The sequence below is a fragment of the Lacerta agilis genome, chromosome Z (genome assembly GCF_009819535.1).
Source record: "Lacerta agilis isolate rLacAgi1 chromosome Z, rLacAgi1.pri, whole genome shotgun sequence".
Taxonomy (NCBI): domain Eukaryota; kingdom Metazoa; phylum Chordata; class Lepidosauria; order Squamata; family Lacertidae; genus Lacerta; species Lacerta agilis.
This window is the reverse complement of record NC_046331.1, coordinates 19,697,806-19,724,539: the sequence shown is the minus strand read 5'-3', so window position 1 is coordinate 19,724,539 and position 26,734 is coordinate 19,697,806. Positions and strand designations below refer to the sequence as shown.

Genomic DNA, 26,734 nt, shown 5'->3' with positions numbered 1-26,734 from the left:
CCCATAATTAAGCCATCTCTCTAAAGTACTATAGAACATGGCAGAGTAGAGAGCTGGCTTTTCTGCGGGGGTATCAAAATATCTAACACTTCATTTATACCCTGCCTTCTGATTTTAAAAATGTCTGAAGTGACTAAAAATGAAATCCAAAATAGAACAATGGACTGGAGAGTGGGACACGGAGACAGGACCTGCATAATATCACAAGTATCTGGTGGAAGCAGGAAATGAGACATATCCTATGTACAGAAATGCATTCCTTTTTTCTTTCACTAATGTACCCAGGTTGTGTCCAGGTGTAACACTAAAACATGGTTTAGCATAACAAGAATGAGCCACAGCAAGCTCCTGGCATAACCACAAGGGGGAATTCAGAACCGCTCACTTCTGGTTAGGCAAAAACATTGCTGGGTCATCTGGATCCTAAACTGTGGTTACTGTTATGAGTAATTTGAATCAAACCATAGGTGATGAAATTGGCTTTTACAAATCAGTAAACATTTACAAAGTTTGTCAAAGCATATAACATAGAAGACTGAGATTAAGCAAAATGGAAGCTTCTGAATACCTCCTTGCAGTAAAGTGGGAGGGGCAGGCGCACTTATCACTGAAATAAAAGACTGTCGTTCTCTTATGTGAGACAAAGTGTCATCTGCCTCAATGAACCCTGTCTCTTGTGGGTAGCAGGTTTTGTTCTAAGCCTGAATGAAAAAATGGAATTCTATATACACATAAGAAGGTATACACACACATCCAACATTTACATACCTTACATATAAGTACTTTTAATGTGGGATGTCTATAGATTGAATCCTTTTGAAAATGATTCACCTGCTGACCACAAGCTGTACAGCTCACAATACCATGTAGCCCTTCCTCTACAAAAAAAAAAAGTCAGAAGGACCATATCAATTTTTCTTCTACAAAAACCTCTTTTCCCAACACAATTTAGCTTGCATGTCATTGTTAGGACTCTGTGTCACCACCTCTGCAATATCACCAATTGCAGAGGTATCTTAAAAAGGCTAAAGAAAACTGTTGTAACCAGTTAAGAATTATTTTCTTCTCCCTGAAGCATTGGATTCACACATAAATATTAAATTAGCTACTGAAGGAATGCACAACCTAAATAATCAGTAAAAAAATCTTACAAGACTGACTTCACAGATTGCAATCCTGCATTCAGTTTTGCTAGAGATTTCACAACTGCATTGGGAGTTTGATTGCTCAACAGGGTGCAGAATTGAAGTCACCCAAGAGCACAAATTTGTGAAAGCTTTTAACATTATTCACATTTCAAATGAGGAAAGACTAAAGAACAAAACAGAGGGGGAAATGTTGTATTATAATTATTTTTTAAAACAAAACAAAAACACCTAAAGAAAAATATTGCCCCTGAACAAGTGCTGTGACCTGCTAAGCTGACTTTCCATCCGACACACAATAACATACCCTTCATCCCACCTCCCATTTATCTTCTTTCTGCTTCACTATCTCCCTAATCATCTGACTGATATTAGGATTTTCTATAATTCATAAGAGTCCCCACAAAAGGGGCTCTTCTTTTCTGATTGCTGTTTGTCAAAAACTAATTTTAGTTATAATTCTTCTGCAATCCTATTATGATGTAACATTATTAACATATTACAGTGGTACCTTGGGTTGCGCACTCAAATCGTTCCAGGGTGCCATTTGCACTCTGAACAGTGTGCAACCCGAGCGGCGTTTCCACGCATGCGCGAACTGCACTTAACACTTCTGCGCATGTGCGGACCGCACAGACATGCACAGAAACGTCCGTGCTCCGTGTTGCACTTCCAGGTTAGCGGAGTATGCAACCCGGAGTGTGCGCAACCCGGGGTATGACTGTACTATATTATTCTGAAAGATACTGAAAAATCTTAAGTATTGATTGCAGCTTTTAAAAAATCCACTACGTTGCAATCATGGGTTTTGGCATCCAAAAATAAAGTTGCACATTAGAGGAGGTAAATTATGCAAAGAACTCCTCCTCTAAATGTGTCCCACACTCTGTTCTTCTCTCACTATAATAAATTTATAATTTGAAATAAATTGCTAATATAATGCTAAGCTAATGCAAGAGCTCCCAAACCTGGTGGAGCTATCAATGGTCCCTTGATCATTGTTCCCACCAACAACTCAGCCTTACTCCTTGCTCCCAAATTCCTTTAATGGCACGGCTGCCCATAAACTTCTAGTGAAACTCTTCTAGAATTCATTGCTCCTAGGAACACAAGAACTGCTGCACTAGGTCAGACCAAGGGTCCCATCTCATTATCCAGCAGTCTGTTTATAACAGTGGTCAATCCAGTGTCTCTAGAAAGCTCACAAGCATCAAGAATGCAGAGGTAATTCAGACTTCTTAATAATAATAATAATAATAATAGAATAATTTAAATGCATCATTGAACTTAATTCAAGTGCATTTACCTCCACGCTTCTTTTGAGTTTCAGGTTTTGTTCTAGCAGTATTTCTGTTCCTAAATTCAGGTCCTTTAAAGTCATCTTTGTCTTCATTACGTACTGGCTCTGGCTGTACAACAATTGTACCTAAGATGACAATTACACCGAATTATTAAATGCAGAATTGTAATATAAAAGTCTAGCAGGGTTTTCCTACACTCTTACTGCAAGGATGACCAACTCATCTAACAAAAAAGGCATCAGTGTTATACAGTACATGTGGCTCACATAGTGCTGGGCATACAAATATGGAGATTAACATACTATATACAAAGCCTAAGAGAGAAATTGCATACATTCACGTTCCATATCTATCACACAGAACTTTAGCATAGTTCTGGCAAGACCATCAGAGGACCAGGAAAAAAATAGTTAATGGGTTATATTAAACCTCAGGCACTAGCAGTCTATCCCTACTCTTATAAACAGATATCCAGGTGGTGGTGCTTCTATTAATCCTCATTCCTTTCGCCCCATTATCTTATGCTGAAAGTAGACTAAACTGCCATGTTCCCCTTACCCTCACTCCCATGAGATGGCCAGGAACGTTAATAGCTATCATTATATTAGACCATTTGAAATTAAGGTTGCAACTATTTATCATAGGTACACTGCAGAAACCAATCACAGCAACTACAAATGGTCTTCTCGCTCTCAAAATACATTCAGTAATACAAAGCCTGGACGATTACCTTTCCAGGCTGTTTACTGGCTGCCACTTGAGACAATGGGGGAAATCACAACAGAATGGCATGTGTTTTACCAGAGGATGTTAATGGTGGTGATACATGACTCCCTACTGAGAATAGAGACAGAAGATGTCCTGGGAGGTTTGCTGTTTTTCAGGTGCAACGATTCACAAAGTTGCCAGGTCTTGTAAAGTCCACTGACCACAACTCCTTCCTTATGATTCATGCAAGTACAAACAATTCTGTCAGTCACAGCCTTCAATGTATAGCAAAGGACTCTGGCAGGGAAACTGAAGGGCTTGGGGCACAGGTTTTTTTTCATCCTTCCTGTTTAAAGTCATGGCCCAGGGAGAGGAAAATACAGAGGTAGACCACTGACTGTGCCGGTGGTGTCATCAGGAAAGGTTAGGCATAGGCCATGTTCTCCATTTCCTTGAGGAAGGACTTCTGGCAAGAGAGGAGTTGCACCTCAAAGTAGTTGGAAATGTGTTGGCTGACAGTCTCAAAAACCTGACTAACAGAACTTTAAATTAAATCCTATGGGGGAGGGAGACAATATTAGAGATGACTAGGGAACAAATAGAACTGGGGATAATAGCTTCATTGATGCATATGAAACTGAGGCAGTGCTACAGAAACCTGCTAAAGGGTAGAAAACTACAATAAGGAAGCAGCTGGAGGAATTAACTCATGGTTTCAGTTATCTCTATACCAATGCACAGAGTATGGGAAACAGGCAAGAGCTTTTTATGCAGGATGTCAAATATGACCTAATAGGCATTACTGAAACTTGGTGGGATGAGACTCATGACTGGAATGTAGAAACTGAGGGGTATAACCTATTCAAAAGGAACAAACTAAACCAGGGGTTGTCAACTTGGTCCCTACCGCCTACTAGTGGGCAATTCAGGATTCTAGGTGGGTGGTAGGGGGTTCTATGGCACAAGCTGAATCCTCCTTCCGTCAAATACTGGTGGGCGGTAAGGAAATTTTACCATCCATAAAGATGCATTAGTGGGCACTAGGTATAAAAAGGTTGACTACCCCTGAACTAAACAAAAAGGGAGGAGAAGCAATATATATAAAAGATGATCTCTTCACAAGTATATACTATTACCTGGAGCATGGAAGGCAGATTGATATATGGGTAAAAATTCTACAAGAGTGAAACAAGACTGACCTATTTGCCTTCCTACAGCAGATTGCAAAACATTTAAAAAAGTGAGATAAACAGTAGAAATTATGGGAAACTTCTACCCTAGGGGGCAGGCGGGTAGCACTCAAGCCCAATAGCTTCAAGTTATAAGAAAGGAGATTCCAAGTAAACACCCTGGGAAGAACTTTCTGATAGTAAGATCTGTTCAACAATGGAATAGATTCCCTGGGAATCATAATATTGTTGCGTTAAGTGACCCTGTGGGTTATCTAGTTGAATTCCCTGCAATGCAGGAATCTCAACTAAAGCACCACTGACAGATAACCATCCAACCTCTGCTTTAAAACCTCCAATAAAGGAGAATCCACCACATCCTATGAGACATGAGAAATAAACATGAGGCTGCTATTTTAAGCAGCAGCACTCACCAATATCGCAACATCAATTCCTAGTCCAATGATGATGGTTCCCAATTAGCTAAGTATAGCAGACCCCTGCCCTTCTTCTTTTTCAAAAGCCAACCCCCTACTTTTGGAAATCATGGTATCACATGACCCACACAAGATGCCCCTCTCCCCCCAAAAAGCAAGATGTCCCCGACAGTTGATGCTTATGTGGCATGAACCACCAATTGGGAACCATTAGTCCAGGATTTTGCAAATAATTATTTGTCCCACTTCCAACACAGTTATCCCGAAAAACATCCTACAGATGTTACTGGGCTCCAAAATTCAAATTCCCATCATCCCTGACTAAGGGCCATGCTAGCTGGGGCTGACAGAAGCTGGAATCCAACAATGTCTGGTGGCTACAAACTAGCCACCCCTAATTTGAAGTAACAAAGTTGTAAAGCAGAGAGGGAAAACACATTTTACATAATGAGGGATTCAATATTTTGTTGCTCTGAAGCTTTAAGAAAATTCCCAGTGATGAGTTCTTGACAAAAGGAACAAAAATAATTTCCAGTTTTATCCTAGTTTCACTGAAATTACAAGTTTCAATGCTTCTAGGTAGTGTGTCCACACAGTATCAGAGCTAAATTTTAATATACACAGTATGCTGTTAGAATATTTCATAATTTATTAAATAAGTTACCTTTAGGCAAGCTTTTCATATCAACTTCATTTTCAGAGTTTTCATTTGAAACATCTTGATTTGTGGTTTCATCTAAGGTCTGTTCATCATCTGAGCCAACATACTTTGTTACAACCGTAGGTTTCCTGCATGAGCAGCAAACGCATATATTTATACTACAACCAGTACCCATGAAGCCAAATTATCTCCACTATTTATCAAAACATTCTTTTAGACAACAGAATCTAGTGAATGGTATTATATAGATAAGCAATATAATGGCCAATGAAACTGAGCTGTAAAATGTGCAGATTACAAACACTGAAAATATAATGCCAAATTTACATAATGTTGTATTAATTACCCATTACTATTTTTATTAGTATGTGTAGTGCTTATATGCCAGAAGTGGCTTATTACTAAGAAAGTCATATTTGATCCATTTTTGAAAGCTTAAAGCCTGACTGAATTACATGCATTATTAGAAAAAAGAAAACAAGAAATACCACTATCTATACCTTCATTTATTAGTTCATTCATTCATTCAATTTGTATACCACCTGGAGTAGGCATGGGCAAACTCAGCCCTCCAGAAGTTTTGAGACTACAATTCCCATCATCCCCGACCACTGGTTCTGCTAGCTAGGGGTGATGGGAGTTGTCCCAAAACATCTGAAGGGCCGAGTTTGCCTATGCCTGACCTGGAGTATTAATTCTGTATTTGTAGTGAATCTATTAAATATTTAGGTATGCCTATACCAAAAGATGTAACTGAATTAAAGGTAAAGATAAAGGGACCCCTGACTGTTAATACCAGTCGCGGACGACTCTGGGGTTGCAACGCATATCTCGCTCTGTAGGCCGAGGGAGCCAGTGTTTGTCCACAGACAGCTTCCGGTTTAGGTGGCCAGCATGACTAAGCCGCTTCTGGCGAACCAGAACAGCGCACGGAAATGCCGTTTACCTTCCCGCCGGAGTGGTACCTATTTATCTACATGCACTTTGATGTGCTTTCAAACTGCTAGGTTGGCAGGAGCAGGGACAGAACAACGGGAGCTCACCCCATCGTGGGGATTCAAACCGCCAACCTTCTGATCGGCAAGCCCTAGGCTCTATGGTTTGGACCACCCGCATCCCTTGTAACTCAATTAGTAATATGCAATTTAAACAAAATATAAAGAGAGGTTTCTTCATGTATTGATAGATGGGAATCATTATACTTTACTCCTTGGGGGAAGGTGAATGCTCTCAAAATGAACATTATTGTCAAGTATTAAATGATGAAAGCCAACAATTGGTGTTATTTTTCCAATTTGGACAACTTTGGAATATACATATATAGCACTTTTGTTTGGATAAACAGTATGAGGATCAAAATACATTAGAACTCTGGTACATCTGGAAATAATTAGAGTGGTACCTTGGTTCAAGAACTTAATCCATTCCAGCAGTCCATTTGACTCCCAAAACCGTTCAAAAACCAAGGTGTGGCTTCCGATTGGCTGCAGGAGCTTCCTGCACTCAAGCGGAAGCCGCGTTGAACGTTCGGCTTCTGAAAAACGTTCGCAAACCAGAACACTTACTTCAGGGTTTGCGGCATTTGGGAGCCAAAACGTAGAAGCACAATGTCATTCGAGAACCAAGGTATGACTGTATGTCTGTTAGAAAGTTATAGAATGTGATGTCTAATAAAAACAACTTGACCCCTTTTCCCACAGCAAATTGACTTTAAGAGAAAGCTATCAAAAATTAAGAAAAATATGGTGATAAGGAAAATTGGATGGACGTGGGTGTATTGACTTTGGATCAACTGAAATATGACAATGAATTTTTACATTGTGTTATAAGATAAATATCAGCTATCAGATGTAATCCAATGGCAATATTTACAACTACAACATTTTTTAACAATTATGTTTGGACAGGTTAAATCCTTTAGAACTAAAAAACTCGTGATTACTTTTTAAAGATATTTGTTACAAATAAATCAATTTCATGTGGAGATGTTAAGAAAGTAATGCCTTGACAATGTGACTGTTTTAACTTCTATAGCAAGGATGTCAATGAACCTTAAATCATTACTTACATAACAGAAAATAATATTTAGAAATTTATTGGTCTCCATTATGTTTGTATAGAAAAGGACTGAGACAGCAGTATGTTCGAAATAATGCTTCATTAAAATACACGTTTTCACATTGTCCTATACTTACTATGTTTGCTAAAATTTTCATATGATAATGTTCTTTTGAACTACATACCTACTATATGGAATTTGACAACTGGACAACGTAATTGGATTCTCCGTGCCCTTACTATGGCCAAAAGACTGATATTGCTGCACTGGAACGATAAATGTATGGCTCCACTTATTCAATGGATTGAAGCTGACTACTGTTGCCACCTATGAGCAGATTGCTTATAGACATAGGCTTTGCATGGATATGTATAATGAAAAATACAGTAGGTTTAAAAATGTCTTTGTTAACTTAACATTTTTTTAGTAATATACAACACTTCTTTCTCCTTCTTCATTTTTTATATAAAAAACTCACTTTTTGTTTTGTATATAAGTTTTAAAAAATAAATAAGAAATAAGACCCTTCCAAGGATCACAGGGCAGGTTACAGTATAAAAACAGAAAAATACATAACACAGTAACATGTACTATTTCTTTAAATGAACACAATGGATTCTAACAGTGAGTTGTTCCATCACTCACTGTAACAAGCAATTCAAACTGGTAAACAGAATATCAAACTAACCTTTTGGAACGTGCTGAACATAACGATTTGGACTTTTCAGAAGAGCTGCTACCCTGAATATGAAAGGGAGAGGAAACACAAAATCGCAAGCCATCTACAATTAAATATCCCTACGCATGCACATCAATTTATACATATTATACAACATTATACATTTACTATGAAGTTTAAGGACAACTGTACCCTACTTTTATATATGTCAATGTATCTAACTTGGTTGGTGCATTAGATTAGAAACTATAAAATGCAATGGAATTAAATCAATTGTATAAAAGCAAACACTAGACTCCAAATCTTGATGATCTTACCAACTGCTTTCAGCCACAATAATAAAGTATAGCAAGGGCAGGAAGGTTTGCACATCTATAAATCTCATACAGGAAAGCACTGTCCATATGAACAATACAGCCTGCATGAATATTATGAACCACAGGCCAGAACATACAATCGTTCTAGGTTAAGTAATCCTAAAATTTGTAAAATTATCATCCTCCACAAAATTAAGTCACAGTTGAGATGCTTAATGGGCACAAACAATTTTTAAAAATATTTGTAAGAAGAAAATTGCCCCCGAAACAAACAAAAAAACAGAAACCGATAGCTAGATCTGATAAAAATGAAAGAACTGAAAAAATAAAGAATTAATATTCTGAATAAAAGATAATTCCTCAAGTTTTCAAAATACCAAAAAATAAAACCAAGTTATTATTGTTGTTAGTTATCTGGTTCATTTGTTATCACTGGCTTATTTAAGATGCACTGCACTATACATCCTGGGAATTCCAAAAAATTACTCAAAATCATTTCTAAATAGATGCTCTATACAAATTCACTCTCACACACCATGGAGAAAGTTATAGGTAGGTAGCCGTGTTGGTCTGCCATAGTCGAAACAAAATAAAAAATAAAAAAATTCCTTCCAGTAGCACCTTAAGGACCAACCAAGTTTGTTCTTGGTATGAGCTTTCATGTGCATGCACACTTCTTCAGATATATAAGGGTCTGGTGACTTCTGTTTCTGTGTACCTGAAGAAGTGTGCATACACACGAAAGCTCATACCAAGAACAAACTTAGTTGGTCTTTAAGGTGCTACTGGAAGGAATTTTTTTATTTTTTATTTTGTTTCGACCATGAAGAAAATAACCTAAGCAATCTGAGCCCTATAAAAATCAATCACCACTTTCCACAACTGTTTTTCATTATTATAAACTAAGCTACTAAATTGTTCTTACATCTTCCTTGCAGTTTTCCATTGGAGTTGGAACTGGAACTGAAGTTGGAATACTTTCCGTCATACCAAATTTATCTGTAAGAAACGGATGCAAGATATTCACACGTAAAAATGGCTAGTAATGATTCAAAATACACAAAACAGCAACAATGTTCTGTAAGCAAAGTACAGTGGTACCTCTGGATATGAACTTAATTCGTTCCGGAGGTCCATTCTTAACCTGAAACCATTCTTAACATGAGGTACCACTTTAGCTAATGGGGCCTCCCACTGCCGCCGCACGATTTCTGTTCTCATCCTGGGGCAAAGTTCTCAACCCAAGGTACTATTTCCAGGTTAGCAGAGTCTGTAACCTGATTTATAACCTGAAGTGTTTGTAACCTGAGGTACCACAAACAACTCAAACTGATCCTGGCTGGGTTGTATTTATTTAGTACTAGATGATATCAGAAAGAAACACTAAAAACAAAGGATTCCCTTCAGAAAATAAAATCCGATTGTCACAGAGTACCTTTAGAAAGTGACAACCAACAATACATGCTGATTCCCCATTTCCCTCTGGAAAAAGTGGGGGACAATGGAGCAAGAGAGAAGAGTGTCAGCTACTAATGAACAAAGGGGTACAAACAAAGGGGTACTTCTTCCCAAAGGTGCACAACAGTACATGCTCCACCCACCCAGTGTTTGAAATTCCCATTGTTCTAGGTGCATTTTGCGACAGGGGATTTCATTAGTGCGAGCAGTTTCTGAGCTCTGGGTACAGTATTGCGCCTAAGATTTCAGATTAAACTTGAAGAGTGGAAGGAAGACCTTTTTCTGCCTCCCTGCTTCCAGCTACTCTCTGAAGAATAGAGAAGAAAATATTAGGGGGGGTGGGCAGGTGAAGGACTAGACCATGTGAAAAATGAACACAGTATTTTAGCTGCAGTTCATTCATTTTCAGCTTTGTATTCTTGTTTTAAAAAAGTATGCCTAGACATTTCGTTCTTGCGCCCATAACCTAGGTTTAAGCTGCCATTTAGCTTTCTAACACTGCCCCCACCCCTCCACATTTCCATGGAAACAACATTTTTTGCTTGGACAAAATTAATCCATATCTGCAGTTTGTGGGAAAGGGTGACTCTCCAATGCAAAAACAGATGGTCATCATTTTAGCACCAATATTTTCATAAAAATGTAAATCAGTCAAGACTGTTATTTGTTTATAGCCAAGGACAATTTATAATGTAAATCACAAAAAGACAACACAAGAATAAGATAAATCATACAATTTTTCAGAACTGCAAATTATCAAAATTTAAAGTTATTCCTCCTGATTATTTACATTTTTAAAATACCCTTGACAGGCAACAGTTCTGAGTCAAAAAAGTTCAACATAACTTTCTCATTGCTAGGACATCTCATTGCTCTGCAAGTAGCTTTATATGTTCCTCATTTACCCAGTTTTGGGAATGCAGTGCGAGGGCTCTATATTGTGCCGGAGCCCTCATGCCTCCTTCCCAAAGCTTGGCAGAATCCCAGTGCCCTGGCGCTGTCTTCCCAAAGCCCAGGAAGCATGGTGGCACCTTCCTTACCAGCCTCCGGTAAGGCACCTCCTCACTTACTAGGTCCTAAGACAATCTCAAGACCCTCCCTGTGACCTTCCCAGACTCCAGTAAGCAGGCCTCCACCTGCAGGAGGGTGGTTCCAGGGGTTCCTGACTTTGTGCAATTTCACTTTTGCACAGGGACCACAGGGACCCAACAGTCGTGAAAGTGGTGGGCCTATTCCTTATAGCTATAAAATCTAGCATCTCAAATCCCAAGTGCAAACTAGTAATCTAAAGAGATACTGAACATCAAGTACAGTGGTACCCCGCAAGACGAAATTAATTCGTTCCGCAAGACTCTTCGTCTTGCGGAAATTTCGTCTTGCGAGGCACCTTTTCCCATAGGAACGCATTAAAATTTAATTAATGCGTTCCTATGGGGAAAAAAGTCCGGGGGCCCCTCCCGACCGGCACCGGAGCCAAGCCAAGCCGCGTTTTAAGACTGCAGTGAGCGAACAGCAGCGCTGCTGTTCGCTCGCTTCAGTCTTAAAACACGGCGCCGCGGCTCCGGGAGGGAGGGAGGGGGCCGTGGGATCATGCCCGACATCGGGCATGATCCCACGGCCCCCTCCCGACCGGCACCGGAGCTCCGGTGGCGGGGCTCCGGGAAGGAGGGAGAGGGCCGTGGGATGATGCCCGACATTGGGCACGATCCCACGGCCCCCTCCCGACCGGCACCGGAGCTCCGCGCCGCCGAGTTTTAAGACTGCAACGATCGTTGCAGTCTTAAAACGCAGCGGCGGGGCTCCGGGAAGGAGGGAGAGGGCCGTGGGATGATGCCCGACATTGGGCACGATCCCACGGCCCCCTCCCGACCGGCACCGGAGCTCCGCGCCGCCGAGTTTTAAGACTGCAACGATCGTTGCAGTCTTAAAACGGAGCGGCGGGGCTCCGGGAAGGAGGGAGAGGGCCGTTGGATGATGCCCGACATTGGGCACGATCCCACGGCCCCCTCCCGACCGGCACCGGAGCTCCGTGCCGCCGAGTTTTAAGACTGCAACGATCGTTGCAGTCTTAAAACACAGCGGCGGGGCTCCGGGAAGGAGGGAGAGGGCCGTGGGATGATGCCCGACATTGGGCACGATCCCACAGCCCCCTCCCGACCGGCACCGGAGCTCCGCGCCGCCGAGTTTTAAGACTGCAACGATCGTTGCAGTCTTAAAACGCAGCGGCGGGGCTCCGGGAAGGAGGGAGAGGGCCGTGGGATGATGCCCGACATTGGGCACGATCCCACGGCCCCCTCCCGACCGGCAGCGGAGCTTACCTTTTCGCTGCGGTCGGGAGGGATGTTGTCCGCGTCTGCCATTTTGGATCGACTGCGCATGCACAGTCGATCCAAAATGGCGGACGCGGACATCACCCCTCCCGACCAGAGCGAAAAGGTAAGCCAGCTTACAGTGGTACCTCGCCAGACGAATTCGTCTTGCGAAAAACAGGCATAGACAAATTCGTCTTGCGAGTCAACTAAAAACTCGCAAAACCCTTTCGTTTTGCGAGTTTTTCGTCTAGCGAGGCATTCGTCTTGCGGGGTACCACTGTAACCTGAAAACTGCAAGAATGAAAACAGAATAAAAAGAATGCTGGAAGGCTACAATCCTGTGTCCAGCACAACACTTAACATCTACTTGAAATGATTGGTTTTTGTTCATGTAACATGTTTAGTGTTGTTTTCATACATGAGCAGACCTTGTCACACAGACTTGTCCATGTATGCAAGGATCCCTACTCTCTCAGATCTTAGTAGGGGGTTTATTTTACAGTAATTAGCATTAATCATTAGAATTCCCCAGATCTGATAACGTAGCAAAGTTATTTTTATGTTATTTTGCCACAGTTTCTAAATTAGCCACAAAACGCCTAGCAATATTCAACATAATACATGAGAACTAAGGTTGGCATGGGCAGAAAGATAATATTGTATACTACTTTGAGCTGTGTAAGCAAAACTAATATAATGAACTATGGAAACACTGAACACAAACTAAGGTAAACATATCTGACATATTTATTAACATATTTATTAATAAAGTGAATTATTTGGATGGCAAGATCAGCCAGAATGAGCAGTTTAGGATGCAGCTGATTCCTGGCTAAGCCAGCATTAAGTCTTCAACTCCAGCTCAGCCAAAGACAAACCAGCATAATTTGCTCATCCTGGCTCAGCCCAGCTTAGTGTAAGGCCCCAAAAGGTGTTCCAGGAGTGTGGCAATACCAGAAAGGAGGTGTTTGGCTGGATCTGAACCCTGTTCAGCTCAGTCATGTGACCTAGCAATACAGCCTACAACACTATATTCTAAAGGCTTGTTTTCAATCCACCATGCTTAGGCACAGCAGGGGGTTGGATCTGGTGCAGATTAATTTATACAAACTTACTTTGCACAAGGTTACTCCCTAAGTAACAGATGCCTAAACAATACATCAAAGCGGGTACAACTCACCTCTCAGAGTCATCAAGAACACAACAGCAGTAATTATATTTCAGAACTAGTTTTGCTGAATGGCTTGACAGAATGAACATACAAGGAACACAGATCTAAACAGGTTTTAAATAGTAAGGCTGTTTACCTATAGTTAACCTTGGAGGAGACTTTGCATCCTCAGATTCTTCTGACGAGTGAGCCAAAAAGTCATGAAGCTTCTGCACTAATGTAGTCAACTTGCTTTCACTGTTTAAAAAAAAATGCACCATTTGAATGTTTGCCTTTTTGTAAAAATTGTCATGTGGTGACATGCAATCTCAAACTCTCTCAAAAATAGCATAGTGTCCAGTTTTCAAGACTTCTCTTGGATTAAGAAACAACCATAAGCCTCAAGTAAAAGGGGGAGTGAAGGAAGGGGGGAGAAACAAACTCATTCTGCTCTGTCTTCCAAGACTCTACACAATTGACTGCTATGCATGTTCTATCTATCCTCCTTGGAATGTTCTATGCCCCAATTAATGTCTGAGAAGCCTAATGGCACTCTCGTCAAACCATTTCAGGGTCAGGACTAGGCCTGGGTGATGTAGCGACCTATCGTCCTGGACCGGTATAACGAACAGACCACAACAAAAGCTTTACTCAACAATATATCACTGGTGAAACTGCTGCTGCTCCTAAGACCCTCTGCTGTTGGCTACCATAGCCTGGTCCAACGTCAGGGAGAGAGGCGTGGGGTAGCCTGCTAACCCTGCACCAGCAAAGGCAACCTCAGAAAGGAGCCCTGAGGCAGGGATATCAGGGCTGGTTCAAAAGGTGAGCAGCAGGCTGGAGTCAACTGCATTGGCCCCAGCCCACCAGGCGCCTGTGTGAAAGTGCCTCAGCTCCTGCGGTAAGCACATCTTCAGCACACAACCCCATCACATCTTCAGCTCCTGCGGTGAGAACTAAGGCAGTTTCACCCTGCGCCTCACTGACTGGGGCCAGTGCTGCTTGTTTTGGTTGATTGAGAAGACACAATGTTTGGCTGAGGATACAAAGCAATGTTGAAAACCTAACATTGCCCAGCCCTAGTCAGGACCAGTGTTAGAAACTCAAATATATGAGCCAGGTGCCAAATGGCTCCTTAAACCAGGGTTACTTTCACTAAAACAGAATGTCTAGTTGCCATTTTGGAGCCAGAAGGCTGAAAAGTTTTTCCATTCAACTTTTTGGTTCCTGAAATTCATTCTGATTGTGCAGATAAAATATCATGAATAGAATTCTAAAGGATGTGTTGGTCTGTGAAAACCAGCAAAATCCAAGGATCCCAAGGCATGAACCTCCAGATAGTGGAGATACCAGGTGCCATCCTGGTGCCCAGGCTTCCTCAATTAGTCACAAGTGGCTGATAGCCATGTTCAAAATGCACTTGGTGCCTGGTTAATTTCCAACACTGGTCAGGACTAATTCTGACAAGATAAATCAGCAAAGAACAGTTCTATCCATGGACACTCCAAAAAGTACTCAACAAAATTTAACAAATGTACCCATTTTGCATGCAGTGTCTGCAAATATGAGCGTAAAGCTGGGGTGGGAAACTTCTCTGTGTGCAGAGCCCATCACATGGATCAAGAGCTTTAAAATACAGCTCCTGCTACATTGTCATGCCCATGTTAGAGAACTTCTTTTCCAAGAAACACCTGGCTGAGGATGAAACACAATCTTAACATTTCGCTCAAAATATGAGTGTTTACCAAACATTTTAACATACAAGAACTACTCTAATCAGCACAATAACTAATAAATAATAATAAAATAATGATAATATTTTTTTATTTGAATCCCGCCCTCCCCGGCCGAGGCCAGGCTCAGAGCAGCTAACATCATAAAAACAACACAATACGAGTAAAACAGACATCAATTAATTAAAATACATCTTAAAATTAATTCAGACAGTTAAAATCTGGGCAGGTGGCAATTATCAGGTTGGAGTTGAGAGTGGTTAATACTTGCCAGGACCAACTGTTTCCACTGATATTATAAGGACCTGTGAGCGGGCTGGGAAACCTCCTTTGTGCTTGTTCTTACACAAAGAGAAAATGAGTCGGACTGAACCCTGACCATAGGCCTGGCGGAACAGATCTGTCTTGCAGGCCCTGTGGAAAGATGTCAAATCCCACAGGGCTCTGGTCTCTTGCGGGAGAGCTGCCACCAGGCTGGGGCCATGGCCAAAAAAGGCCCTGGCTCTGGTCAAGGCTAGTCTCATTTCCCTGGGGCCCGGGATCTTCAAAGTGTTGTTGTTAGCATGCCATAAGGTCCTCCGTGGGGCATACCAGAAGACGTGGTCCCAGAGATACAAGGGTCCTAGTCTGCATAAGGCTTTAAAGGTTAAAACTAGCACCGTAAACCTGATCCTGTACTCCACCGGGAGCCAATGCAGCTGGTATAGCATTGGGTGAATGTGATCCCGCAGTGGGGACGCCGTAAGGAGTCTCACCGTGGCATTCTGCACCTGCTGGAGCTTCTGGGTCAGTTTCAAGGGCAGCCCCACGTAGAGTGAGTTACAATAATCAAGCCTGGAGGTGACCACCGCATGGATCACAGTGGGGAGGTCAGGGTGAGAGAGGTAAGGGACCAACTACTTAGCTCAGCAGAGATGAAAAAATGCTGCCTTTGTTGCAGCTGTAACCTGTGCCTCCATAGAAAGGGAGGTATCAAAGATTACAACCAAACACTTGACGGAAGGCGCTGGCACTAACTGCGCCCCCAAGGGATGGGAGTTGGCCCCCCAACCCCGTATCATCCCAACCCAGCCAAAGGACCTGTCTTCGAGGGATTTAACTTCAACCGGCTCCCACGTAACCATCCAGCCACAGCTTTCAAACATCTAATCAGTGTGTCTAGGGCTGAGCCGGGGTGGCCTTCCATCAACAGATAGTTGGGTGTCATCAGTATACTGATGGCAACCCAAACCAAACAGAGAGGGTGAGCATGTCCAAGCACAGGGCATGAAAGGGCAGCAGCTGTGGGAGGGATGGAGACTGATAAAGAGGGAGACATAGAAGTAGCAGGCAGGTGCCATTTGTGGGGAGGGGGAAGAGTTATTTCCAGCCCTGATTTGGTGCCTGCTTTTTAATCAGAAGACGTAACAGTAAGTTCAATGGGGCTTCCCCCAAGTAAAACATGCATGGATTGGGGACCTGAATGGCTAAAACCATTTGTGTGTATAATTGTTAAGGCTAGGGTGAAAGGACACTTCATTGCTTTTGCTTTAAAAGTAGTTGAATTTTTAAAAATGTTTTCACACCAAAAAGTGTAAAGATGACAACTTTTGTGCTCTCCATTGTGTGTTTACCCTGTCATCCAAGGACAGAAGGGGGGGGGCATGCTTGGGAAATGTGCCATCACACTTGGAGAAAAGATGGGGGGTAAAGAGAATATATTCCGGGATTTTACTTCTTCGAAATCCCCTCACAAATCCATTCTTTTCTATCTCTATTCTTCCTCCCAATTCTCCCACTTTTTTTCTTTTAGGATACATATGTGTATTAATAGTGCAATGGATATAGCAGGGAGAAAATGTTAATACCCACTCTCCCCTATTTCTGTAGCCTGCAGGTGTGGTGACTATTTTCATAATTCATATTGGCAAAGGAGGGAGGAACCAGCACTTTATTAAAATTAGTGCCTTGAATCCTTTAGACTCCTCCCCCTCAACCTCTTTCCCCAACAAACACAAATTATTTCACAAGCAATTGACCTAAAAGGAGTCAAACAATGCACACTTGGAAGTTGATTGCTGGTTTGGGATGGGATGTAGCTCACATAAACAAGTGGAAAATGAACTGAACTGAGATGTTAGGGCCAGCAGCTGCAAAGGTAAGGGATACTGAAGTCCAGCCATAGATTGGAAATAAAACTTTGCCTGCAAGTTTTTATTAGGAATCTGTTCCCATGAGGTTATAATTGCTCATACTGCAGAAATTACATAGTTCTTATAACATGTATCGTCAATGTTTTGAAGAAGAGTGCAGTAATCTTGTGTGTGATTAGTATCTTCAATTTTTAATGGACTTTGGTAGAAACAAGGTAAAACAAAAGAATACTATTCCTGTAAAGAAATTAACTTAATTATTTATTTGTAAGTTTTCATCCTGCCCTATCTTCCGGCTGTTAGAGAGTACATATTGATTAGAAGGAGTTGCTTAGAAACATTAATTGGAAAGAGTTATAAAATAGTTTGAAGAGAGGCCTAGATATTCTACAATGTAAGAAATCTGCAATTGGACCCACAACTGGTGTGGGTTCAATTGCGACCATGTGGAGATCTCTGTGTGGTGACCAACATCTCCATCTGGCTGGCCCCAGGCTTCTTAAGCAGGTAAGCAGAAATTTACTGCATTTATATCCCATCTTTTTCTCCAAGGAGAATTTTGGTACAGATAAGAAGCTCAAGTGTAGGTGTGTGAACATGTTTCAATACAGAAGAACTCAGTTTCTTTTTTTTACAATGCAGTGAAGTCTGAGCTTTAGGATTCACCAATCAGTGTGGAAAAGAAATTACGTATTTATACACACACACTCTCTCTCTCTCTCTAAATTGTGAACACTTTAATTTATGATAGGGAAATTTAATTCCATGTGCAGCCAACTTGTTAACGGTCAAATTGTGAAATACTTTGCACCACACACAAGCCACAAAAACTATATCACACACTTTGTACATATCAAACATTGTGCATATTTAAACTCTGAATCATTTGCTGTTGAACAAGAATGTACATACCAGCCATCTATCATCAATTGTGATACAACAGAAAGAAGCCTACACAGAACTATACTGCAAGGTTATCATACAATGGAAACAGAGTTCCAAAGAAAGTAACTAGACATGACATAATTCACACAATTAGCAATTATGTTAACCATAAATAGCCATGCAGTAGGAGGGAAATCCAATTCAGGTCTGCAGCAGGGTACCCCACCCCTCCACCAGGGTCCAGATCCAGATCTGCCCCCCTTGCCTCCCAATTACTCAAGAAATAAGCTGGAAAAAGGAGAAGAGGTTACTCTCTGAGTAAGCTGTTGCTTCTTTGGTTTGCTGCTTGCATTTACTGTATTGTTTCTTTTTATTATTTTATGTTATTATCTTATTATGCTTAATATAATAGTCATCTTACTATTTTGCTGGACACCATAGGGACATAAAGTTTATATAACAGTATAATGTGTGAGATTTACTTACATAATTTGCAAATAAATAAAATTTGGAAACAAATGTTTTACAATAGAGTATAAACAAAGCACAAACACTGGTTCAAAACAAGCACACAGGTAAGACAACCAATAGTCAACCTAGCATGTACATGTGATGTCTTAAGCCAATAGTAAATGAATCATCAGCATTTAAAGAGCAATATACTTTTATTCACATATCCATTTCAGATCCCATTTTCAAGCAACCTCTTAACTTATTCAAAATGTTTCCATAACATAGATAATATGCTCTACTATAATATGCTCAGAAGGGAAAATAGAAACATCTTTCATTTGAACCAATATCCCATGCAAACAATTGGTCACAGAGCACACTTTGTGGTGGTTAAAAATTGCTATTATGTACATGTGTGCTTTTGTGTGTGAGTACTCTCTACTGCACATGTAGGTAACTATGATTTCTTACAACTTTTGCACAATGGCACTTACCATCAGGTAGGCAACATGGAAATACAGCCCCACCCCCTCAGTTACCCTTCAGAAGAAGCCAGGACAGTAATCTGTGACCCCCTCCAGATGTTGTTGAGCTGCAACTTCCATCATCCCAGAGTACTGACTATGTTTTGAGGAACGTCTGTAACTCAGTAGTAAGGCTTATATAGAGAAAGCACGCCGCCCAAGCACCTCCAGGTACAACTGGGCAAGATTCTTGCCCAAAACAATGGCCAGCTGCTGCCAATCCACACAGAGGCAACACTGGGCTAGGCGACCCTCCCCACAACTCAGTACAAAGCAGTTCCCTAAGCATGGATGTGGTCTGTAGCTGGGTGGCAGAACAAAAATAAAAAAGTGCTCAAATTCAACCCTCGACATCTTACCCTAATCTGAAGCTCCGGAGGGCTGCTGGCGCAATCAACGCTGCGCTACCGTGCACCGGTAGCACGGCACGAGGCGGCTTCCTAGGTGATGCCCCTATTTAAAAGGGCGCCCCAAGATCTCAGGGAAAGCAGGTGCGGAGGCGGCCGATCAACATCAACCATGCCGCTGGCCCCGACGACCGAGGCCTGGTTCCGGCAAAGGACAGGCCACTCAGGAGCCCCATGAGCAGCGCGCGCGCGGTTGGGTAGGCGTGGAAGGGGCCCCGCTTCTCTGATCAGTGGCCGGCAAAAGGGGGCTGGCAGGGAAGAAAGGGGACGGGTGGCAGGATCTGCGCAGGGAGCCCCGCCCCTTTCCTCCGCAGTGGCCCCGCCCCCTCGTCTGCCAGGGGAAGAAACGGCGCCTCTCAGGAGGGGGCGCAGTGGAGGGGGGAGGGGGACGGTCGCCTCACACTGGGCATGCGCAAGCGGGAAGGGAGACACCCGGCCGTCCCCAACCTCCCTCCCTCCCCCACCCTCCCTGAGCCGCCGTTGATAACCTCGTCTGAAGAAATGGCGGGAGGAGCCGGCGGAAGGGGGGGTGTTGTCTAATTTGTCCTCCGCGCCCTCTCGGCAGGCCACGCGCATGAGGCAAAGAGAGGGCGATTGCCCCTCAGCTCCGGCTCCTCCCCCACCCCACCCCACGCCTTCCCATTCCTCACCGCCCGCCATGGCCGGGAGAGTATCGAGGCGCCGCCGCGTACCTCACGGGCTCCGCAGTCATCTCTCCGTCGCTCCTGATACTTTCTTTCAGGCCAACGAGAGGCGAGCTTCAAGCCCTAGTGGGAAACAAAGCGACTGGCGCGGCCATCCCCATCGCTGCCGTCGCCATCTTGTCGGCGAGTGTGAGACCAGCCTCCTGCCGCCTTCCCTCGCCCACTCCGGTGCGCCTGATAGGCTCCCGGAGGCCCGCTTCTTTTTTTTCCATTGGACGAGGCCGGGCTCAGTCTGTTGCTAGGGTCGTTTGCGTCATCCCAGCATCGTCGCCACTCCGGATTGGCCCCAGCAGGAGCTGCCGTCATTCAAACCTGCGCATGACGTCATGGCGCGGGACGTTAGGCTGCCTCGCTCTGCGCTTGTGTAGCTTCAGCTCTCCAGCGTTGTCGGGAAAGGATGAGTTGAGCTTTGACTCTGCGGCCGCACTGTCACCTGCTCTTTCCTCATCCCAAGTGAAGGTCAGCCGATTCATCTTGACCTAGCCAGAAACTTGCTTTCCTACAATACGTAGGGCCGGTGGTTGTTGCGTGTTTGCAATTTTCCTTTATTGTATTGTTTAATATTCTGTGCAGTAACTTTTAGAAAAATAAAAACCGTCGAACACTGCCCATAACTACGTGGCTCTTTTGTGAGAGATAATCCAGCTAGAGTGTTTTAGGTATTACAGATCTCATTTTCGTTTATTACAGAATCTGTTTCCCTACAACATGTAGCTACAATTGCTTCTGTGTATTTGGAATTTTCATTTATTCCTTCTATAATTGTACAATAAATTTTAGAGAGGGAAAAAAGTCCAGCACTGTCCATGACTACCCCATAGTGGCTCTTCTGTATGAGAGATAATCCAGTTAGAGAATTGCAGGTATTAAACATACCATTTTTTTCTCATATAAGATATAATTTTAACTGTGGGTAGGTAAGGATTTTTCATTGCCGAGTACAGTATATAAAACTTATGCTAATGGATTCAGAATCAGAGTTTTCTGCTAAATATGTTCCTTTTCTTTGGCATTTATTTTATCCATTATTCATAAATATTTAACATATAACGCTTCTCAAACCAAATTATCATACAATTGATCAAAACTTCAGTTTAAACAAAAATGAATTTAAATTTGATTACAAATACAGGAAGAAACAGCAGGTAAAACTATGGCCATTGCTTCTAACCAGTCAGCAATGATAGCACCAAAACCATTTTCCTTCAAAAGGGAAATGAAATTTTGTTTGTCAATAGTGTTGTGAGTTTTGGATGTTAGCTTCCATGATGCCTAAGACCCTTGTAATTTCTGGGGTCCTGGATTCAGCAAAGATTAAAATATAATAGAGGGTTCCATTGTTTGTCAGGTAATTTATTTGTGAGTTAATGGCTCTAAGTACTGTTGTTAGTATAACAAAAGAAGAGCAAATGGATGTGGCCCTTCCCACACCTGGCTGGTAGACAAAAGCCTGAGTGTATGACAAATGAGAGCAGGGTAAAAACAGAAGCTGGCTGTTTGAATCCAAGTCTGTGACTATGAGAAAAGCAAGACCTTTTGTGTTAATAATGCTATGAGCCCAACCCTTCCAGTGTGCAGTGAGGGGGGAAAGTATTTGATCCCCTGCTAAATTTGCCTGTTTGCCCCCTGATGAAGACATGACCAGTCCATAATTTTAATGGTAGGTTTATTGTACCGGTAGCTGTGAGAGACAGAATAACAACAGGAAAAAAACCCAGAAGACAAAAGTCAGAGATTGATGTGCATTATAATCAGTAAAATAAGTATTTGATCCCTTTGCAAAAGATGACTTAGTACTTGGTGGCAAAACCCTTGTTGGCAATTATAGAGGCCAGACGTTTCTTGTAGGTGGCCACCAGGTTCGCACACATCTCAGGAGGTATTTTGTCCCACTCCTCTTTGCAGATCCTCTCCAAGTCAGTAAGATTTCAAGGCTGATTTGTAGCTCCTCAAACCTTCAGCTCCCTCCACAGATTTTCCATGGGATTAAGGTCTGGAGACTGGCTAGGCCACTCCAGGACCTTAATGTGCTTCTTGAGCCACTCCTTTGTTGCCTTGGCTGTGTGTTTTGGGTCATTGTCATGCTGGAATACCCATCCTCAATCCATTTTAAATGCCCTGGCTGAGGGAAGGAGGTGCTCACCCATGTATTTGACGATACATGGTCCTGTCCATCGTCCCTTTGATGCAGTGGTGTCCTGTCCCTTAGCAGAAAAACACCCCCAAAGCATAATATGCCCCCCCCCCCGTGTTTGACGGTGGGGATGGTGTTTTTGGGTTAGTAGGCAGCATTCCTCCTCCTCCAAACACGGTGAGTTGAATTGATGCCAAAGAGCTAGATTTTGGTCTCATCTGACCACACAACACTTTCATCCAGTTCTCCTCTAGGTCATTCAGATGTGCATTGGCAAACTGCAGATGGGCATATACATGTGCTGTCTTGCGAACTCTGCAAGGTCTCAGTCCTTCACGGCGTAGTGTGCTACCAACTGTTTTCATGGTGACTATGGTCCCAGCTGCCCTGAGATCATTGACAAGTTCCCCCTGTGTAGTTCTAGGCTGCTTCACCACTGTCCTCATGATCATTGCAACTCCACGAGATGAGATCCTGCATAGAGCCCCAGACCGAGGGAGGTTGACAGTTATTCTGTGTTTCTTCCATTTGCGAATTACTGCACCAACTGTTGTCACCTTCTCACCAAGCTGCTTGGCAATAGTCTTGTAGCCCAGTCCAGCCTTGTGCAGGTTTACAATCTTGTCCCTGACATCCTTGGACAGCTCTTTGGTCTTGGTCATGGTGGCTACTTTAGAATCTGCTGGATTTATTGCTTCTGTCGACAGGTGTCTTTTGTACAGGTACTGTAACGAGCTGGGATTAAAGGTAAGACCTCTCCCTTACAGCAGGTGCTTCTAATCTCAGCTGAAGATACAGTGAAGATACCAGGTAGCCTGACATCTGGCTGGTTGATAGGGGATCAAATACTTATTTCACTCATTATAATGCACATCAATCTCTGACTTTCGTCTTCTGGGTTTCTGGGGTTTTTCCTGTTGTTATTCTGTCTCTCACAGCTACAATAAACCTACCATTAAAATTATGGACTGGTCGTTTCTTCATCAGGGGGCAAACGGACAAATTTAGCAGGGGATCAAATACTTTCCCCCCTCATTGTAGACTCAGGTTGTACATGTGCAAATAAACCATATATCGTACAAACACTGCAGTCTCCACTGTCCCTCATTCCAAGGAGACCAAACCCTGGAATTTTGTACAACTCAGAGATTGGGGTGTGTGCAACAATATGATCTGAAGGGGAAAGGAATGCCACAAGCTTAGAGCACCTATGAAAGGACACTGCTCCTTACTTAAATTCCCTAATTAATGGAACCTAGCTCCTAAATTAAAATTAGCTGCGGGGGAATAAAGTTAGCCAAAACAGGGTCTCAAACATACCAATTTTTAAAAAGAAATGTACAAGTTGAGCAGCTGTGAACAGAAAGACAACAGTGCCCACCCCAAAACTTAACCCAAACAAAATCAAAACCCTTGTCCCTAATGTTTAACACTTCTTAACCAAGCAGTGCATACCAGTATCAGTGAAAAGCTACAGCAGAGGGCACAGCACTGCTGCCTATTATGGGTGGATGCAACAGGGAAGCAGGGGATTGGAAAAGGGTGTCCTGAGGTCCAACAGAGAGACCTGTAAGGGCTGCATTTGGTCCCTGAGCCTCACATTTCCTATCCGTGATCTAACTCAACAACCTCAACAAACTACCATTCCCAGGGGATGCCATTTCCTGGTATCTTTCCAGGCAGCAAAGTGTCTTCGGCTTTTGTCGCTAAGCTCTGACTCTTCCATGGGTAGGCAAACTAAGGCCCGGGGGCCGGGTGTGGCCCAATCGCCTTCTAAATCCAGCCCGCGGACGGTCCGGGAATCAGCGTGTTTTTACATGAGTAGAATGTGACCTTTTATTTAAAAAGCATCTCTGGGGTATTTGTGGGGCCTGCCTGATGTTTTTGCATGAGTAGAATGTCTGCTTTTATTTAAAACTAGCTGACCCAGCCACGCGTTGCTGTGGCTCATTTTGTGAAATGGAAAAGGAACATGTAAAAGAGAAGGCACATGCCTCCCCACAGCTTCTCCCATTGAACTTCCGCCAGCCTCCTGCTTGTCTTTCCCCCGTTTTCGTCTTCCTCCCCACAGCTTCTCCCGTTGAACTTCCGCCTGCCTCCTGTTTGTCTTTTCCCCGTTTCTGCCTTCTTCTCCCGTTGAACTCTTGCCTGGCACCTCTCCGTATTTCCTGTTTTCGCCTTCCTCCCCACAGCTTCTCCTGTTGAACTTCCGCCTGCCTCCTGTTTGTCTTTTCCCCGTTTCTGCCTTCTTCTCCCGTTGAACTCTTGCCTGGCACCTCTCTGTCTCCCTCCCCCCCACTTTCGACTTCCTCCCCACAGCTTCTCCCGTTGAACTTCCACCTGCCTCCTCTCCGTATTTCGTTTTTGCCTTCCTCCCCACAGCTTCTCCCGTTGAACTCTTGCCTGGCACCTCATTGTCTCCCTCCCCCCCCACTTTCACCTTCCTCCCCACAGCTTCTCCCGTTGAACTTCCACCTGCCTCCTGTTTGTCTTTCCCCCGTTTTTGCCTCCCCCCCTCTGGAAACCTTGTTATGTATTGGGTTTAACACGTTATGATTCTAACCAATCGCAGAGCGTAGGTGGATGAAAGTTCTAATGGCAAGCTCTGTCAACTGTCAACTGCCAACTGGCAGTTCTTCTTGTTGGGCTTTCAGAGTGTGTTCTTGTTTTAATATGGAAGTGAGCTGTTGATTAAACGAAGTTATATTGGGCTTCTGACTGTTCCTGAATATTTAATACTGGCGACGAGGATGGGATGCTGGCCCTCCCGGTTTTGAGGCCTGCCACTCACAGTGAGCTTGAGTTGGAGGCCTGGATTTGAGGCCTGAGTTGGCACTGCAGCACCGCCCTGCCACTCATAGTGAGTGCGACATCAAGTCACGCTGGACTCTGCGGAGAACTCCGGTAGTGAGGAAGGGCCAGCAGCGCCTTCGCAATCAACCAGCACAACACAAGCGACAGCTCAAGGTACGAAAATGGCCACTGGGCAGACTAGGCCACCACCAGACTTCGACTTGAGCCACCCCGAGCAATGGCCACAATGGCTCCGCCGAATAAAGAGCTATGTTCGGCTTCAAGGGTTTACTGGGGAAATTGATAAAGTAGATGTACTTCTCACTGTGCTGGGAAGTTCCGCCATCACTCTACTGGAAGGTCTGATGGCACCCAGGGACATAGAGGCCTGCACTTTCGATGAGCTGACACAGGCTATGACAAGACACCTCGCGCCTCAGCCAACTAAGAACCACTGCCGCTACGACTTGGCGCACAGAGTGCAACAAGCGCAAGAGTCAGCGAGTGAATACATCACCGCGCTCCGGGCAATTGCGATGTATTGCCAATTCACGGACATCGAGGAACGACTTCTCGAAAGATTCATCACTGGCGTGCGAGACAGCCGTCTCCGCCGCAAGCTGCTGGCAAAAGATGACATCACAATGATGGAAGCAATTAATATGGCCACAGCCTTTGAGAAGGATAACGCCCATGAGGCGGCCTACAGCCTACATGCCGAAGTGAGAACTCACCGCATACAGCGAGACCGGTCACCTTCAGTAGATTCCCACAATGGGGATGTCCACCGAGCTTCGGACAGATCCGACCGACACCACAGCTCTCAAGCTACGAGCACATTGTCGAACCAGCGATCATCTGACGCACCTCAAGGGACCTGCGCCAGCTGCGGAGAAAACCACGAGCGGCGGACATGCAGGTTTCGGAATGCCACATGTCGCCGCTGTGGGAAAACTGGGCACATTGGTCGAGTCTGCCGCTCCAAGACCTTCGGAGCACGACCCAAGCAACGTGTCCATGAGGCCGACATAGAGGAGGAGTTACAGTCCACCTCTTCAGCCAGGGTACTGCAACTTCCGTCCCCGGGGCCCAATAAGCTTAGGGTGCGACTCAAGATAGAGGGATCCCCGTGTACTATGGAGTTGGATACCGGCTCATCCTACTCCATAATATCTGCTAAGACTCTGAAAGAGCTTTGTCCTGACGGCGGTCCTCCTCTCCGCCCGGCCCCCATAGTTCTGCGGGACTTCCAGAGGAAAAGAATACAGCTAAAGGGTATGGGCACCTTCAAGGTCCAGTTTAAGAAGTACACCAAGAATTTGAACCTCATCATAACTAAAGGCCCATTCACTAGCCTTCTAGGCCTAGCATGGTTCGGGCCATTAGGCTTAAGCATTTCAGGGCTTAATCAGATTTCCCCAGGGGCAGAATTCGAATCAATCTGCCAGGAGTTTCCATCAGTCTTTGATGGGACCCTGGGCCTGTACAACGGACCCCCGATTTCCCTACGGCTGAACCCCACAGTGCAACCCATCCGGGTCAAGGCCCATAGAGTCCCATTTGCGCTGAAACC

At 43.7% G+C, this 26,734-nt stretch overlaps 1 protein-coding gene across 3 annotated transcripts in view; it reads right to left on the bottom strand.

Annotated features, from left to right (window-relative positions):
• Positions 1 to 20,405, bottom strand: part of ATRX (ATRX chromatin remodeler) — a 91,970-nt gene extending 71,565 nt beyond the window's left edge. Inside the window, exons 1-7 of one of the 3 annotated variants that reach the window (XM_033137007.1) lie at positions 20,223 to 20,403; positions 13,554 to 13,654; positions 9,402 to 9,475; positions 8,169 to 8,221; positions 5,425 to 5,549; positions 2,452 to 2,571; positions 769 to 878 (exon numbers count right to left, since the gene is read on the bottom strand). In XM_033137007.1, the coding sequence (XP_032992898.1) occupies positions 769 to 878; positions 2,452 to 2,571; positions 5,425 to 5,549; positions 8,169 to 8,221; positions 9,402 to 9,475; positions 13,554 to 13,654; positions 20,223 to 20,242 (603 nt within the window). In that variant the 5' untranslated portion in view covers positions 20,243 to 20,403. Of the gene's footprint in view, positions 1 to 768; positions 879 to 2,451; positions 2,572 to 5,424; positions 5,550 to 8,168; positions 8,222 to 9,401; positions 9,476 to 13,553; positions 13,655 to 20,180 lie in introns of all 3 variants that reach the window. The other 2 variants (XM_033137006.1, XM_033137008.1) reach the window with 2 other exon arrangements.
• Between the last annotated feature and the right edge of the window lie 6,329 nt (positions 20,406 to 26,734).